At 51.0% G+C, this 16,673-nt stretch overlaps 1 protein-coding gene across 4 annotated transcripts in view; it reads left to right on the top strand.

Moving 5' to 3' along the window:
* Positions 1-766: 766 nt before the first annotated feature.
* VASH2 (vasohibin 2) overlaps positions 767-16,673 on the top strand; it is a 42,049-nt gene continuing 26,142 nt past the window's right edge. For 2 of the 4 annotated variants that reach the window (XM_010372939.2, XM_010372940.2), the window contains exons 1-3: positions 767-987; positions 1,586-2,059; positions 11,267-11,355. In XM_010372939.2, coding sequence (XP_010371241.1) covers positions 1,784-2,059; positions 11,267-11,355 — 365 coding nt within the window. In that variant the 5' untranslated portion in view covers positions 767-987; positions 1,586-1,783. The remainder of the gene's footprint in view (positions 988-1,585; positions 2,060-11,266; positions 11,356-16,673) is intronic. The other 2 variants (XM_010372941.2, XM_010372942.2) reach the window with 2 other exon arrangements.

Below are 16,673 nucleotides of genomic sequence, written 5' to 3'. Positions count from 1 at the left end.
CCTGGACTTGGAGCCAGCCTTCAGGTCAGCAGTCTGGTGCTCTTCCCACCTCAACCTGCTCTCCTCTTTCTTAAAGAAAAAGAAAGAGAAGACGTTTCAGTAGTGAGTGTGGGACAGCCACCCACTTCACCATGATTTGGAAGCATCTCTCCATCCCTCCTCTCACTGGACAGCTGTGGCAAAACAGTCAGGGCCTGCCTGACCTCTTGGGTTTTATTGTCTCCTTTCAACTTGGGCTTAAAGGGACTTTATTAACCGTGACTAATATCAGAGGATCCAAAGCTGCACCCACTTGTTAATTTTGAGGAATTTGTAAATGCGGGATTAAAAAAAAGATTTAATTTCACGCGTAGGTATGAACAGCTCCTCATCATCCCGGGTAGAGGATGAACCACTCATCATCCCGGGTAGAGGCAGGTAAGTGTGTCCAGCGTCCCTCAGGGAATGCTGTTCTGATGCCAACCCTCTGCTTCCGCGGGGTCACTTCTTGGGTGGTTTTGTTTCTCCTCTGCTTCCACAGTTGCAAACCCTCAAAGTGGCACGACCCCTGGGGAAACTCGATCTTAAGTCCCATGGCCAAACGCTCCAGCCCGCGGGGCTCCCAGGACACGATAGCGATCGGATTTCGCGTGGCAGCCAGGCTCCCCCTACTCCGGTCCCCTCCCGCCAGGGAACCCCTGGAGCCAATCAGAGCGTCGCGGAGCTCGGGGTTGTAGAGTCCCGAGGCCAGGACCCGCCCCTCTTTGTTGCGGTGGCCAATGGACGCATTCGGAACATCGGCGGCTGCCCGGGTGACTCGGTTATATGTCACAGAATAACATTCGAGAATGGGACATGGAATGAGGCGACGGCCGCAGCAAGCCCCAGCAGCCCCAGCCCCAGCCCTAGTCCCAGGCCCAGCAGCAGCAGCAGCAGCAGCAGCAGCAGCAGCCCCCACTGTCCCGCCGCCCGGAGAGGCTCTGCAGCCATGAAGCCGACCGTCCCAAGGTAGGATGCTGGAGCTGCCGCGCGCCCTTTCTGCGCTTCGCCCGCCTGCAACCAGTCCCTCTCGGTGCTAGGCGCTGGAACTCGGGGAAAAGGGGGCGGATGGAGCTCTTTCCACTAGGTCCCCGCCGGGGTCCGGGAGGGCTTCCTGGAAGAAAGCGGGCCGCCTTGCAAGCCAAGGCTGCTGCAGCGCCCTCGCGCCAGTCCTGGACGCTCACGTGCCGGCACGTTCGTGGCTCCGTTCCTCTCTCGGCCACATCTGGGGACCTAGGAATGTGTGGAGCCTTGCGGGAACCTCCTGTTCCTTCACGCTACACAAGCTGTCTTTCTTCTCCCCACACCTTGCGCTCCGCATCCCCCACGCTCCTTGTGCCCCTCCATCTCCAACCCCCGGGGTTTAGATGTATGTGAAGCTTCGTGGCACATTTTGAGCTGCCTTTCTAGGTAATAGCAGGGCTGGAAACCCGTCATCGATTCCCAGGGAGATTGTCAGCGTGCAGGGGGAAGCGGGGGGTGTCGTGGAGACACTCCGGGGCCCCTTACTCGGTTCCTCTGTGGGTCCACTTAGCTGTAGTGTCAGCTGTGTCTCCGCTGATTTCAGGCACCGCCGGTAAGCAGGGAGTCTCCGCGGAGCTCCCGCCGCCGCTCCCCCTTGGCGCGTCCTGCCGCAGCGAGAGGCATGGAGAAGGCCGCCCCCGCGGGGCGCTGATCCCCGCGCCGCGCCCGCGCGCACACGCCCCCCGCCGCCGCCGCCGCCGCCGCGCGCCCCCAGTACCTGGCTCCCCGCCCAGGCCCCACCATGACCGGCTCCGCGGCCGACACTCACCGCTGCCCCCACCCCAAAGGCGCCAAAGGCACCCGGTCCCGGAGCAGCCACGCGCGGCCCGTGAGCCTCGCCACCAGCGGGGGCTCAGAGGAGGAGGACAAAGACGGCGGGGTGCTGTTCCACGTTAACAAGAGCGGCTTCCCCATCGACAGCCACACCTGGGAGCGCATGTGGATGCACGTGGCCAAGGTGCACCCTAAGGGGGGAGAAATGGTGGGCGCCATCAGGAACGCCGCCTTCTTGGCAAAGGTCAGTGGCTTCCAGGGCGGGGTTGGGGGGCTGGGGGTAGGTAGGCAAAGAGGGGACCGTTTCAGCCTGTACATAGCAAATAGAGGCAATCTCCATTTTCCTGGTCCTGCTACAAACTCCCTTCCTCTCCCCATTCCTCCCTGCCAGCCCTTTTCTAATTGAGATGTTTAGATTGGAAGCCTAAGAAATGGGGAAGGGAGAGGTAGTGGGCTTGCTATCCTGGGACTATGTAATTGGATTGTGCCAAGGTGTCTTTGAACGTCCAGCCAAACTCTATTATTTACTCACCCCCACATACATCCTCCTTCAGCAAAAGCTAGAGCCAGCAGGTACCAGCGATGCCAAAGAATGCATAGACCTCAGGGATCCCACTCTGCTTGTTCTCTTTGGAGTGTCTTGCTCCTCCTCTGCTCCCCTCTTCCCCCAGCAAATGATTTATTAAGCTGTGAATGAATTTGAAATCAACCAGACTTCTCAGTGTGAATCATTTCCAGACTTTTTGCCAATTTTTTTTTCTTTTCTTTTTCTTTTATGACAGTGACTTTCACCTCTGAAACTTGCAAAACAGTGAACCCTCTCTCTCTCTCTCTTCCCAGCTTATTTGGGCTCCAAGAAAAAAGAAAGACTTTTGGCTGAGACTTAAAAGGGACTTTCCAGTACACATGATGAATTAGTCTCACTGGATAGAAAAAGAGGCTGAGGAGTGAAACTCTCTTTTTGCCTTGGAGAGAAGCCAGTGAGCCATTTGGGTTTGGTGGCTAAGGATATCGTTACCGAGGGAGGGAGATGTCCCCTGGTGGGAGTAGATACGTTATATGAAACATCAAAATGCAAACTGGGGAGAAATGCTGCCGAGCCTCGGGGTTATAGCGTGATGGATGGTTTCCCCTGGACCCTGGGGACGCTGGTACGGCTGAGAAGATTCCTGGGCAGGTCTAGGAATGCCAGACTTGAGACCCGGAAGGCCATCTGGTTGAGTCCCTAGCCTGGTGACAGCTGAGCATCTGAGCCTGCAGGCCAGAAAGCTGTGTGTGTCCTTGGGGAAGTGACAGAGCCTCTAAACTTACTGCTGCAGTCAGTTACAGTGTTCTGTTACTCTGCTGGTCAAGGAGATCTTCATTGTGCCCAGCTAGAATCTTGCCTGCTTTAGTGTCAACCATAAGTACCCTTGCTGAGTTCTTGAACATGAGAACAACGTTGTTCCTGGTTTGCAGTTCTGACTTGAGAATTTTTCCTCCAGTGAGGAGCCGAGAGCCCTTAAACTTGGAAGAAAAGTGACCACGAGGAAAAACACACCTGTTCCTACTGTCCCATGCTGCCTTACTTAGTAGCACCAGCACCAACCCTGCCTCTAATTGTGCTTTCATCCTTCCCCCAACCATGTATGGGGGTGGGTGGGGGGGTGCATTCTCTATGTGGGAATCATGGAATTTTCCTATTTGTAGAGACCAGTCTCCCACCTCTCAACAGAATCCCCTCCTCTTTTGGAAGACCTCTTGGGAATGGGGAGCTTGCTGCTTCCCAGGCAGCTGATCTCAGGCCTGGCCAGAGTTGACTGTTAGGAAGCTCTTAGACCAACCATAAATCCTCCTCGCAGCACCCTCCCACCCCCAAATCACATTTCATCACTGATTATCGTGTTGCCTTTGGAATCAGGGCAGAGCGTTGGCAACTTCCTTTGCTACTCACAGCACCCTTGAATGTTATGAGAGAGTGCTCTTTGGGTGGAAGGGACTTGGAGTAAACATCAATCCTAGTCTTGGTTGTATGACATCCAGCCCTTGTGCCTCACTTAAGTGAGGTCATTCACTAAAATCTCTGCCCTTAGTTTTCTCATCTATAAAATGGGAATAGAGCAGACTTTGTAAGTTCTTTCCAACTCTAAAATCTCATGATGTTATGACCCCTGAGTCTCCAGGTCGCTAATGCTGATCTGTGTGATGCTAGAGGTCCGCTGGACTATGAGCCCTCAGGACTGTGACTTTTTCTATCATTCTGCTTCTGCTTCTTCCTTTAGCCTTCTTTGTCCACAGATAGCTCCTTTTGCCCTTTTCTTTTTTCTTTTTTTGGAGACAAGGCCTTCCTCTGTCACCCAGGCTGGAGTGCAGTGTGTGATCATGGCTCACTGCAGCCTCAACCTCTCAGGTTCAAGCAATCCTCCCACCTCAGCCTCCTGATTGTAGCTGGGACTACAGACACATACCACTCAACCTGGCTAACTTAAAAAAATTTTTTTTGTAGAGACAAGGTCTCACTGTGTTTCCCAGACTGGTCTCAAACTTCTAGGCTCAAGCGATTCTCCTGCACTGGCTTCCCAACGTAGTGGGATTACAGGCATGAGCCACCGCGCCTGGTCTTTTGCCCTTTCTAATGTGTCATGATTCCCAGACCAACTCACCCTCCTCCTTCCGAGACAATTCCTAGTTTGTCATTAGTCATTTGCAAGCACATATGAAACAGTATTCTAAATCATGTCTGAGCAGTTTAGAACACAGACTGCTACTTCCTGAGACCTGTACCTGATTTTTCCATTATTGTAGCTGAATGCTGTGTTCTTAAGAAAGTGTTCCCTTTTTTTTGAGATGGAGTCTTGCTCTGTCGCCCAGGCTGGAGTGCAGTGGCGTGATCTTGCTTCACTGCAAACTCCGCCTCCCGGGTTCAAGCAATTCTCCTGCCTCAGCCTCCTGAGTAGCTGGGATTACAGGCATGTGCCACCACACCCCGCTATTTTTTGTATTTTTAGTAAGACGGGGTTTCACCATATTGGTCTGGCTGGTCTTAAACTCATGACCTCATGATCTGCCCACCTCAGCCTCCCAAAGTACAGGTGTGAGCCACCGCGCCCGGCCAGTCTTCCCTTTTTTATACAGTGGCCATATCATATTGTACTTTTCATAGTAACTAAAAGGTCACGTGAAAACTGCTTCCAAACCAGGAATCCCCAGCCCAAATGTGGACAGTCAGCTTTTTGGCCCTCAATATAAAGAACTTAACATTTCTCTCACATTGCATCTTAATGGTTGGTTCTCTATCCCCAGTCCTATCATGGTATCTCCCCTGGCCCTGACATTCCCCAAGCCCTGACCCCTGCCTAGGCCTTAACATGGGAAGAACCTCAAAAGCTCCCTTTTCCAGGGGCTACTCCTCTCGGATTAGAGGATTGCTCCTGTGCTCAGCTTGGCAGACTCTTTCCTCTGGGGCCGAGTCCTTTTCTCCATCAACCAAATCAATATCTTACTGAGGAATTTGTACAGAAGAAGGGTGGTAGGGTGGCAGCAGTGGTAAAAGCTTGGCGGGCTTCAGGGGGATTAATCATTTTTGGCCATTGAATATAGACTAAGAAGCAAAAGAAGTGGATGGGGGAGGTTTTCAAGGACCTGCATGGAGGACTAAATGACACTTCCTTTGACTGCAGGACATTCCCTTAGCAGCCATGGTAACTTCTGCCTGAAGGGTCCAGATGTCCCCTCCTTGCAGGGATTCCCCTGCTTTGAGATCCTCCTTCTAAATTTTTGACTCCAGGCCTCTCCCCTGGTGGTTGTTGGGTCTGAAGATAGCAATTGACCAGGTCAGAGGCATGATTTTTTCAGAGAGACTTTAAGGAAACAGCAAGAGTCAGTTGGAGGATAATAGCAGATGGGAAGCGAGGCTCAGAGAGAGTGGCCAGCCCCGAAAAAAACAGTGGACATTCTAGGAAAATTCTAGGACGATCCTCCTCTTTCTTAACAGCCTGGAGCTAGACTCTCCTTGGAGCAGAAAACCAGGATGGATTCAGCAAGAAACAGCAGTTTCTTGCAGACCCCACTTCTTGTGCCTTATTCTCGTGTTGATTCCCAGTTGGAAAATAATTCACATTTAGAGGACTGAGTTTCACCTGAGTGAAGACACGGGCGTGTTTGGTACTAGAGACCTGGCTGCAGTCAAGGGCCGTCCCTGCCCGCTGCCAGCTCTTGCGGGCAGCTCCTTCCCTCCCCAGTCCTGGATTGAGAACCTTCTGTCTGTCTGTCTGTCCTGCACCTCCGTCCCAGTCACTCACAGATTCCTGGCTGCCTCTGTTGCAGGAGCCTGGGGCTCATCCTGGGCTCGCGGGTGCTGTTTTGTGCTTCTCTTCCCAAGCTGCCAGAGAAGATTCTTCTGCCTGGTGCCTGTTTTCAGAGTAGAGATGACAAAAGGTTTTGAATTCTCCTTGCTCTTGTTAAAGATTCCTAGTGCCTAGGGTTCTTACTGCCTCCCTGGCTCCTTTCCTGGTCTTTCCCTTCTCTCCCACACAGCAATGTCAGTTACACAACTGTGCCGGTCGGTATCACTTCCCTTGCATTCTTCCGACAGGTCAGTTGTGCTTGACAAGAACAGAGTGGAAGAGAGGCTCCTCACAAGAGCTTTGCCTGTGGTTTGTTTCATTATTCTTTCTCTTGAACACCATCTTTCTGTCCACTCCACTCCCTCCTTGTGCCCCCTAGCCCCCAAGTTTTCTGGGGCCTCCACCCCTAGAAAACAGGCATAGTGCCTGTGTGAAGAGGTTGGTTTCTATCTGTTTCCTCTAGATTCTGCCTTCATCAGCCTGGCCATGGCTGTGGGGCTAATGTAGGCAGCAGGTGGTGAGACCCTTGAGGGGAAGGGCACAGAAAATCAAAGCTGGAGTTTCAGATAGTACAGCAATTGATGAAATCTGGCAGGAAAATAGCATGAGAAGGGACTCTGCGGGCCCCAGTCACGAACAGAAAAAAGGGATGTGCCCTGGGCTTTTCCTAAAAAGCTTGTACCAATTTATGTTTGCCTCGGTCCTGTAGGAGAGTATCCTTACCCAGCATTGGGTATCTGCATTTCAGTGTGTTTTTGCTAATTGAAGAGGTGGAAAATGACATTTTGCAGTGGCTTTTAATTTGCGTTTCTTATATTATTAGAGCACTTAAACAATTTCTTCAAATATTTGGTTACTATTTGCTTTTCTTGTTTTGTGAATTGTCTTTTCATGGCTCTTAAAATTGTGGAGAGAGAGATATATCATGTAATTTACCATTTTTAAGTGTACAACTCTGTGGCACTGAGTACCTTCACATTGTTGTGTAGCCGTCACCACCATCCATCTCCAGACGTTTTTCATCTTCCTAACTGAAACCTTGTACCCATTCAACACTGACTTTCCATTTCCCTCTCTCCCCAGCCGCTGGCAACCACCATTCCACTTTGCGTCTCTATGACTTTGACTACTCTAGGAACCTTATGTAAGAGGAATTATTCAATATTTGTCCTTTTGTGATTGGCTTATTTCATTTAGCAAAATGTTATCAGGTTTCATCCATGTGATAGCATGTGTCAAAACGTCTTTCCTTTTAAAGGCTGAATAATGTTCCATTGTATACCATCGTGTATTCCGTGGGATGCCACATTTTGTTTATTCATTCACCTGTCAATGGACACGGGTTGCTTCTACCTTTGGGGGCCATTTTTATTTTCACTGAGGCCTAAAGAGTTTTCTTGTCACTTTGCATGAACTCATAATGAATTAAGGATATTAACTCATTGTCATCAGTGCATCCCCAGGGAGCAGTGAACGTTTTCATCCCCTCCATTAAGGTGGGAAGGTATCTTCATGATGTGAAGCTCCCAAGTTGAGTGTCCAGGGACTCTGCTGCTGCTGATTCTGTTTTCCAGTTCCAGAAAAGTATGGATCATTCAGGTTTCCCCAGCCTAGACCCCTGACAATATATTGGTGATGAATAATAACACAGCTTACACCTTTTTTTTTGAGATGGAGTGTTGCTCTGACACCCAGGCCACAGTGCAGTGGTTCAATCACTGCAACCTCCGCCTCCCAGGTTTAAGCAATTCTCCTGCCTCAGCCTCCTGAGTAGCTGGGATTATAGGCGCCCACCACGACGCCCAGCTGATTTTTGTATTTTTAGTAGAGACGGGGTTTCGCCCTGTTGGCCAGGCTGGTCTCAAACTCCCGACCTCAAGTGATCCACTCACCATGGCTTCCCAAAGGCGTGAGCCACAGGGCCTGGCCAACACAGCTTACACTTAATGAGCACCATAGGCCAAGTCCCAAGCTGCGTACTTTTGCATTAGGTCATGTAATGCTTACAACCAGCTTGGAAGGTTGGAAGTAGGTGATACTATTCCTATTTTATCAGGAAGAAAACAGAGGCTTAGAGAGGTCATGCAGCTTGACCAGGGCCCCCAGCTAGTAGGTGGCAGAGCAGGGCTTTGGACCTGGTTGTGTGTGTCTCCTAATGACACTCCAGGAAGCCCACCTGGTTTACAGTCCATGGCCAGTGGGAATGTTGGCAGCCTGAGGCGCTGGTTGGAAGTGGACCCTCCAGGGTGAGCCCAGCCATCTCTCCCAGACATCCAAGTGAGCTGTAGCCTGTGACATCATTCCGTCTGCAGGTCTCTGCACCTCCCCACCACAGCCCTGCCCCCAGCTGGGACTTGGGGAATGTATACATTTGTCCTCCCAATGGGCAGGAAGTGTAGCCTCAGCTCCTGTACTCTGCTCACAGTCAGGCTGAGGTAACCATGCAGCTGTTTTTAAAAGCCCTTGGGCGCCATTGGGTTGCTATTCTGAGGACCAGCTGCCGTCGGCTCCCACCCTGCCATCCAGCTCTTGTGGGCTCTGTTGGGCTTGAGGGGGGTTGAAATAATTTGGTGGTCAGTCCTTCAGCAGACTCTTGAGCCAAGTCTTACTGGCTCCAGCAAGGCTCTGGCCTAGGGACACCTCTCTGGGGATCTCTTAGGTGGCTGGTGATTCTTCAGGGCGTTTTCCCACACTTACCAGCTTTTCTATTAAAGAGGTTCAGACTGTGTTTTTCTGTGCAGAAATGTTTGAGTCTTTTGTTTTGAGACAGGGTCTTGCTCTGTCACCCAAGCTGGAGTATGGTGGCTCATTTATGGCTCACTACAGCCTCGACCTGCTGGGCTCAAGCCATATTCCTACCTCAGCCTGCTGAGTAGCTGAAACTACAGGCTTGCACCACCATGCTCGGCTAATTTTTTTTTTTTTTTTAGTGATGGGGTCTTGCCATGTTGCCCAGGCTGGTCTCGAACTTCTGGGCTCAAGCGATCCACCCACCTTGGCCTCCCAAAGTACTGGGATTACAGGCATCAGCCACTGCACCCAACCTGCATATGTCTTCATAAACTAGAATTCCCCTCCTCTCTGCCTCTGCTCCTGGGCTTTCTCTCCCGTTCATACAGGGCCTAAAGCTTGAAACATAGGAGGTGCTAAAGACATATTTGTTCGCGTCTCCCCTTCTCTCCTCACCTTGTGCAATCTCTGGCACATTTTTTACATAAAACACTTTCTAGTGTATGTTAGGGCAAACACACAGGATACATTTTACATTTTGACTTGCTTTGTGTGTGTGTGTGTGTGTGTGTCTGTGTGTGTGTGTGATGGGAACAAATATTCAATGTTTTGCCCCCGAAATGACACTCCCAGACAGAAATGTGATTGATTTGGGTTGACATGTCATACACAAAACGGAGCTTGCAGAATAGCTGTGCCTGAATGGACACACACACTCACATTCACACGCACATTCACGCACACACACATAATACCTTGGCTGTAATGCAGGCAGTGTGATTCTGATGAGTTTTCTTCCAGCTGACGAGGCAGTTGCTGTGAAGTAGGACATTTCAAAGCCAAGAGAGAACTGAGGCAGTGAGAGGAAAGGAATGTCAAGGAGTATTTGCAGTAAGTGCAGCCAGAGGGGTGGAAGTATGGAAAGAGGCTGATGCCAGGCAGGAGACAGTGTGCCCTCAGCCTCACACTGGGGCTGGTGTCTGGAGAGCCAGGGAGAGAGCCCTGAACAGCCTTAGGCAGTGTCTGGCTCTGCTGCCTGGCCTGGCTGCCCAGGGCCATCCCCACATCTCCCCAGCGGAGTCCCCTTCCATCAGCGGAGCACCAAATCCCCAGGGCCGCCCTTGCCCTGTTTGCTCTGAGGGTGGGCGTCACCCGTCCTCAGGCCCTTTCTGCGTCTCCTTAAGTGGCTTGGCCTGAAGGAGCCTCCTTTCTCCTTCCCAGCAGCAGCATTGCTGGAGCCCCACCCACGTGGGCTGAGATTCTCTGTCACCAAGGTCCTCAGGAAGACAGAGGTCAGAAGACCGAGAGACATATAGGGGAAATAAAGCAAAAAATAAAACCAACCAAGAAAACCCCAAACTGTGCCTGGCTTTTCAGCAGTGACTTGACTGGACGTCCCTGTCCGTTCTTGCTCTTGGCCTTCAGGATAGGGCTGCTTCCCCCTTTCCAGTCCTTGCCTGCCTTTGGTTCTTTCTCTTCCTGGCAGGGATCAGGACTTCGTCTGCTATGTTGTAGACATTCAGGGAGTGTTGACTGAGGGGCAGACTAGGAGGTGAATGTGTTGATTGAGCTGCTGTGAGGGGTAAAGTGGTAAGATGACTCATGAGTCAGAGGAGCTGCACTTGCCTGGGGAGAGTCAAGGCAAGAAGAGGGATCTTCCCTAATCCATCTGGGGTAGGACTCAGGGAAAGGGACACACTGGGCGTTGCAGGGAGGGTGGTATTGAGATGTGGCACTCTTGGTGCCATGTTGCAATTTTCTAGGGCACCATTCACTTTATTTATTTATTTATTTATTTATTTAAATTTTAGAGATGGGGCTTCACCATGTTGGCCAGGGTGGTCTCAAACTCCTGGACTCATGTGATCCACCTGCGTTGGCCTCTGTAGTGCTGGAATTACAGGCGTGAGCCACGGCGCCCGGCATCCATTCACTTTATATTCTGTGTAAATGTTGCCCTGCAGTAGAGCACTTGTAGTGGATCACCACTGGCCACGCAGCAAAAGGTGTTATGCAATCACTGATGGAGTGCTTTCATGCCCGTCGTGGGCCAGGCTCGGCGGGGGGACACGATAGAACATGGTCCTTTGCCTCAGGGAGGCGTTAGGCTCCTGCAGGGAAGAAAGCTGTATTCACACAGCACCGAGGGCCATAGAGAACCACTATGACTCAGAGGGAACTCAGAGAGGGAGAGCGTCAATGAGGGACTCACTGTTCCCGGGAGACCTCATGGAGGAGGCACTGCTCAATCAGGTGACCACGCCAGGGCGACCATGCTGCCATTGGCTCTCAGGAGCACCTCTCTCTCTGGTGGCTTCAGCCCGCTGCCTGTCCCCAGAAGCTGGGCCCCAGAGCGCCTCCTTAATAAACACTTCCTCTTCTCTATTTCTCTGCAGCCTTCAATACCCCAGGTCCCAAACTACAGGCTCTCGATGACGATCCCAGACTGGCTCCAGGCGATCCAGAATTACATGAAGACCCTACAGTATCCTTCCAACCAAGGTCTGAGCACACCCAGCCAGGAGACAGGCATGGTGATCGCAAGCATGGTGGCAAATCTGTCCCCAGCTGGTCATCAAAAGCTCTCTAAGGTTGGTGAGGCCAGGCATGGAGAGATGCCCCAGGTGGGAGTCTAGAAAGAGTGTGCATGGAGGATGTAATTGCAGTGACCCAATGAAGCAGGCTGGTCCACCTTAGCCCCTCTGGCTTCTCTTTCTCCCTTCTCTTCCCTGTCCTTTCCCTTTTTCCCCTGAGCACCTCTCTTCCTTCTATCTTCTCCTCTTTCTCCACTTCCTTCCTCTTGGTCATCTTTGTTCCCCTCCTCCTGTTCTCCTTCAGTGTCTTTCTTTTTTAGATGAAGACTCGCTCTGTCACCCAGGATGGAGTGTGTTGGCGCACTCTTGGCTCTCACTGCAACCTCCACCTCCTGGGTGCAAGCGATTCTCCTGCCTCAGCCTCCCAAGTAGCTGGGATTACAGGCGTCTGCCACCACACCTGACTAATTTTTGTATTTTTAGTAGAGACAGAGTTTCTCCATGTTGGTCAGGCTGGTCTCAAACTTACCTCAAATGATCCACACGCCTTGGCCTCCCAAAGTGCTGGGATTACAGGCGTGAGCCACCGCACCCAGCCCTTCACTGTCTATTGCCTTCTTCCCTCCTACTCTTCCATTCCTTTTATTTTTCTCTGTTTTGCCCTCATCCCTAACTGCTCATGATCTACAAGAGGCCCACCTGGTGCTGCCTTTGTTTCCCCAGGTGACCCAGGCTGGTGACCTGCCCAGTTCTACATGAATGGTTGGGCTTCTGTGATTGGGGGCCCTCTCCCCAGACTCGAGCTTGAGGAAGACCTAAGAAACTCACTGGGTTCAGTCCGAGTTCAGACCAGCCGGTTTGGACCCTTTCTCCTCCGCGTCCGCAGGTTGTTTGTAGTCAGGATTAGGTCAGTTCTGAGGACTCCCGGGAGTAACACTGTAGGGACAGAGGGGCAGGAGTGGATGGTCCACCTGCCCCTTCTGGTAGTTTATAGAGAGAGGAGTCAGATGGGAAGCTGGACCCCAGCACACAGTCCAGGAGGTCAAGCTTCTGTGGACCGCTATCCTTCCTCCGTAAATGTATAAAACATAGCCTGTTCTACAAGGTCCCGGGCACATTGACCGGCTTCCTGTTTGTCTGTCCATACCCAGCCCTGAGGCAGAAGGGATTTCAGGGGACACTGCACACATGCCCCACGTGTCCCAGAAAAGCCCGTCCATTCTATGTTATGGCAAAAATCTTCCGGGTGGATTTTTGTGTCTTCCCTGCAGGCACCAAACACTAGCACCCACCCCTGCCCATAGGGCTTGGTATTACTAGATCGGAAAACACCAGTTTCTGCTCATTTGGGTCGGGAGATGACTTGATTGGCTTCTCTGTTTTCACTTCACGGATCATCAGCTCCCCAACCGGCATCTTCCCAGTAAATCCTAAGGCAATATTAGGAGGAGCAGGTAGTGCCAGTCTCCGGGAGTGAGGCTGGCGGCCCTGGCCCTTGGAAGGCTGTCTGGTGTTTGTGCTGATGCCCACCCTGGGACCCACATGGGGAGTTCCACGTGGTCCCGAGGCACCAACTCCTGCCAGAGCAGACTTGGACCCAAGAGCTGGCCCTTTCTGGATGTGACTGACTCCTCATAGACTATTCTAGAAGGTGACAGCAATTAGAATGCCTCTCACCTCTTTTATTTTTTTAACTTAAAGTTAACTGATTATAGGCTTTAAGGTTCCCCATTTATTTTTCCTTTCTTTTTTTTTTTTTTGAGACGGAGTCTCGCTCTGTCACCCGGGCTGATGTAATCTCAGCTCACTGCAAGCTCCACCTCCCAGGTTCACGCCATTCTCCTGCCTCAGCCTCCCGAGTAGCTGAGACCACAGGTGCCCACCGCCACGCCCGGCTAATTTTTTGTATTTTTAGTAGAGATGGGGTTTCACCATGTTAGCCAAGATGGTCTCGATCTCCTGACCTTGTGATCTGCCCACTTCAGCCTCCTAAAGTGTTGGGATTACAGGCGTGAGCCACCGCACCTGGCCTAAGGCTTCCCTCTTCTATCTAGGACATGGTCTTCACAAGGATCATCTGGCTGAGAGTTAAGAGAATTAGCCTAACTGGGAATGCATTGATAGGGGCAAATATGCATGTGCTTTACATATCATTTGCTCACACTGCTGTAAACCTGTCAGCACATTCTCTGCCACCTTTTCATGGTTGCCCTGAAGGATCTGCTTTTCCATTTTTCTCTTCTCTGACCCATTATGACTGCAAAGGTCAATGACCAACAGTATCACTGACTACAGAGAGGGCCAGAGAAGGGAAGCACCAGCAGGTTGGGGACCTGCTTCCGGTCCCCTGCCCACTGGGGCCACTGCACGAGGAAGGCAGGGCACCCACTCTTCTACCTGCTGACCTGACTTTTATTTAGTTCCTTGGGACTCCCTACTGCTTTGTCCTGGACGCAGTGACAGGTGCCAGGATATGGGGACTGGTTGGCGTCAGTCCTGACTGTGGATGTGCTCAGCTGGCAGTGGGGATAGGAAAGGACAAATCCCGCTTTCCCCTTGGACATCCTCAGAGCAGCAACCAACAGGAGTGCTGGCGTTGCATGGGGTTCTGGAGAGAGAGGTGCCACATGAGCTCTGCTGGATTGGGGGAGAAGCCTTCTAACAGCAAATTCAGGCTCAGTGAGTATCTCCCCCTCAGGGCATGTTTAGAGCAGACTTCTCCCCAGCCCACTTTCAGGGGCTCAATAATTAAGGAACCAAAAGAAGACGTTCAGGTACACTTTTAAAAGTTATTTTACTATATGCTTGTCTCACTTGATACACTAGATGTATACATTAGATATGTGAGCAGAGGAAAGTTGGGCATAGAAGTGAATTTTTGCCAACTGAATTCTACTTTATGTACCAGGAACCTCATTGCTTGTATAAATTTTTGGTGAGGTAAAGAAATCGCTTCACAATGAGAATATTTAGCCCTTCATTTTTGTCTTTTACCTCTAGGATCTTGTATGTTGTATGCTTTAAAAACTGGGCAAGCCTGTAAGGTTAGTTGTTGTTCTTACGGCCCAGGTCAGTAACCCTCAAACTGGTGATCTTCAGAGGCCCCCCAGCCCCTCACCCTGGAGCTTCCTGCTCAGTCATCTAAGGTGAGGTGACTCTGAGTAGCATCTGGGGTTATGAACCATGCCTGAAGTCAGACTCTCCAGGGCTGGTGCCCAAAATCTTCTTTTTTTTTTTTTTTTTTTTGAGACGGAGTCTCGCTCTGTCGCCCAGGCTGGAGTGCAGTGGCCGGATCTCAGCTCACTGCAAGCTCCGCCTCCCGGGTTTATGCCATTCTCCTGCCTCAGCCTCCCGAGTAGCTGGAACTACAGGCGCCCGCCACCTCGCCCTGCTAGTTTTTTGTATTTTTTAGTAGAGACGGGGTTTCACAGTGTTAGCCAGGATGGTCTCGATCTCCTGACCTCGTGATCCGCCCGTCTCGGCCTCCCAAAGTGCTGGGATTACAAGCTTGAGCCACCACGCCCGGCCCCAAAATCTTCTTATACCGAGCTCTTCAGGGGGTTATGTGTGCTCTTGTCTGAGTAACCAAGCACAGCTGTGCCAGGAGAGGAATCCCAGCCCTTTTCAAAAAGGAGGGATCGAAGTGTTTCTGGGCACCCTTGTCACTGTGGGGCACCCATTGACTCTCCCACACCCACCTGACCTGCAGCAGCTCTGGGCATGGAAGTTCAGGCTTCATTAGCACCTTCCCAGTGTGCACTTTTCCTATAGGCTCTTGTTCGAGGCAGAAGAGCAAAACCTACAAAGCAACTTCTCACTAGACTCAGAAAAATAAAAACCCAGCCCTCAGAGAGCACAGCATCGGGAAACTCTTCATCTCCTTCAGAACAACTTGGTGCAAGCTGGTCAGTTCCTGAGACCTTCTGGGTAGTCAGCTAAATCCCCGATAGTCAATAATGGTGCAGCTTCTCAGATTTAGTAATCAATGCCAAGTGCCAGCACAGGCATGAAAAAAAGTGACATCGCCACAGTAAGCCCTGCTATAGAGCCTGTGCACTACAGAAAAGCCCTATTGCTATCAATCCACCCTTTCATCCTTGCTTCCATCCATCCCCATCTGCCCTTCCATTCCATCCATCCACTCATTCATCCATCCATCTTTCCATCCATCCATATATTCATCCATCCATTCATGTATTCCTCATTCATTTAGTAATATTTGTTAACTTGCATATGTTGGGTTTCTGCCAGGTTTTTTTTTTTTTTTTTTTTTTTTTTTTTTTTTTTTTTTTTTTTTTTTTTTTTGAGACAGAGTCTCACTCTGTTGCCCAGGCTGACATGCAGTGGTGCGATCTCGGCTCACCATAACCTCCGCCTCTTGGGTTCAAGTGATTCTCCTGCCTCAGCCTCCTGAGTAGCTGGGATTACAGGCCCATGCCATTACACCTGGCTAATTTTTGTATTTTTAGTAGAGACTGGATTTCGCCATGTTGGCCAGGCTGGTGTCGAACTCCTGACCTCAGGTGACCCACTCACCTCAGCCTCCTAAAGTGTTGGGATTACAGGCATATGCCACTGTGCCTGGCCTTCTGCCAGGTTTTATGAGTGATATAAAGATAATGAAAGAACAGTTCTAGCTAGGTATGGTGGTGTATACCTGCTACTTGGGAGGTTGAGGCAGGAAAATCACTTGAGCCCAGGAGTTCAAGACAAGCCTGGGCAACACAGAAAGCTCATGTCTTAAAAAAAATTGATTTTTAAAAAAAGAATAGTGCCAACTCTCGAAGAGCTTGTAGTCTAGTAGGTGAATTAAGACAAATATTCAACTACCCAGAATACAGAGCAGATTGAAAAGAGCTATTATAAAGGTCTGTGGTAGGCTGGACGCGGTGGCTCAAGCCTGTAATCCCAGCACTTTGGGAGGCCAAGACGGGCGGATCACGAGGTCAGGAGATCGAGACCATCCTGGCTAACACGGTGAAACCCCGTCTCTACTAAAAAATACAAAAAACTAGCCGGGCGTGGTGGCCGGCGCCTGTAGTCCCAGCTACTCGGGAGGCTGAGGCAGGAGAATGGCGTGAACCTGGGAGGCGGAGCTTGCAGTGAGCTGAGATCCGGCCACTGCACTCCAGCCTGGGTGACAGCGAGACTCCGTCTCAAAAAAAAAGGTCTGTGGTACTTTGAAGCCCAAGTTAGAAATTAGATTTCCAGGGCAAGATAGTGAAGAGTTAGAGGCTACTGGCTACCTTCCGGGTGCTGGTGACTTCTG

This window comes from Rhinopithecus roxellana, chromosome 8 (assembly GCF_007565055.1).
Source record: "Rhinopithecus roxellana isolate Shanxi Qingling chromosome 8, ASM756505v1, whole genome shotgun sequence".
NCBI classification, from domain to species: Eukaryota; Metazoa; Chordata; class Mammalia; order Primates; family Cercopithecidae; genus Rhinopithecus; species Rhinopithecus roxellana.
This window is presented reverse-complemented; position numbering and strand designations above follow the sequence as displayed.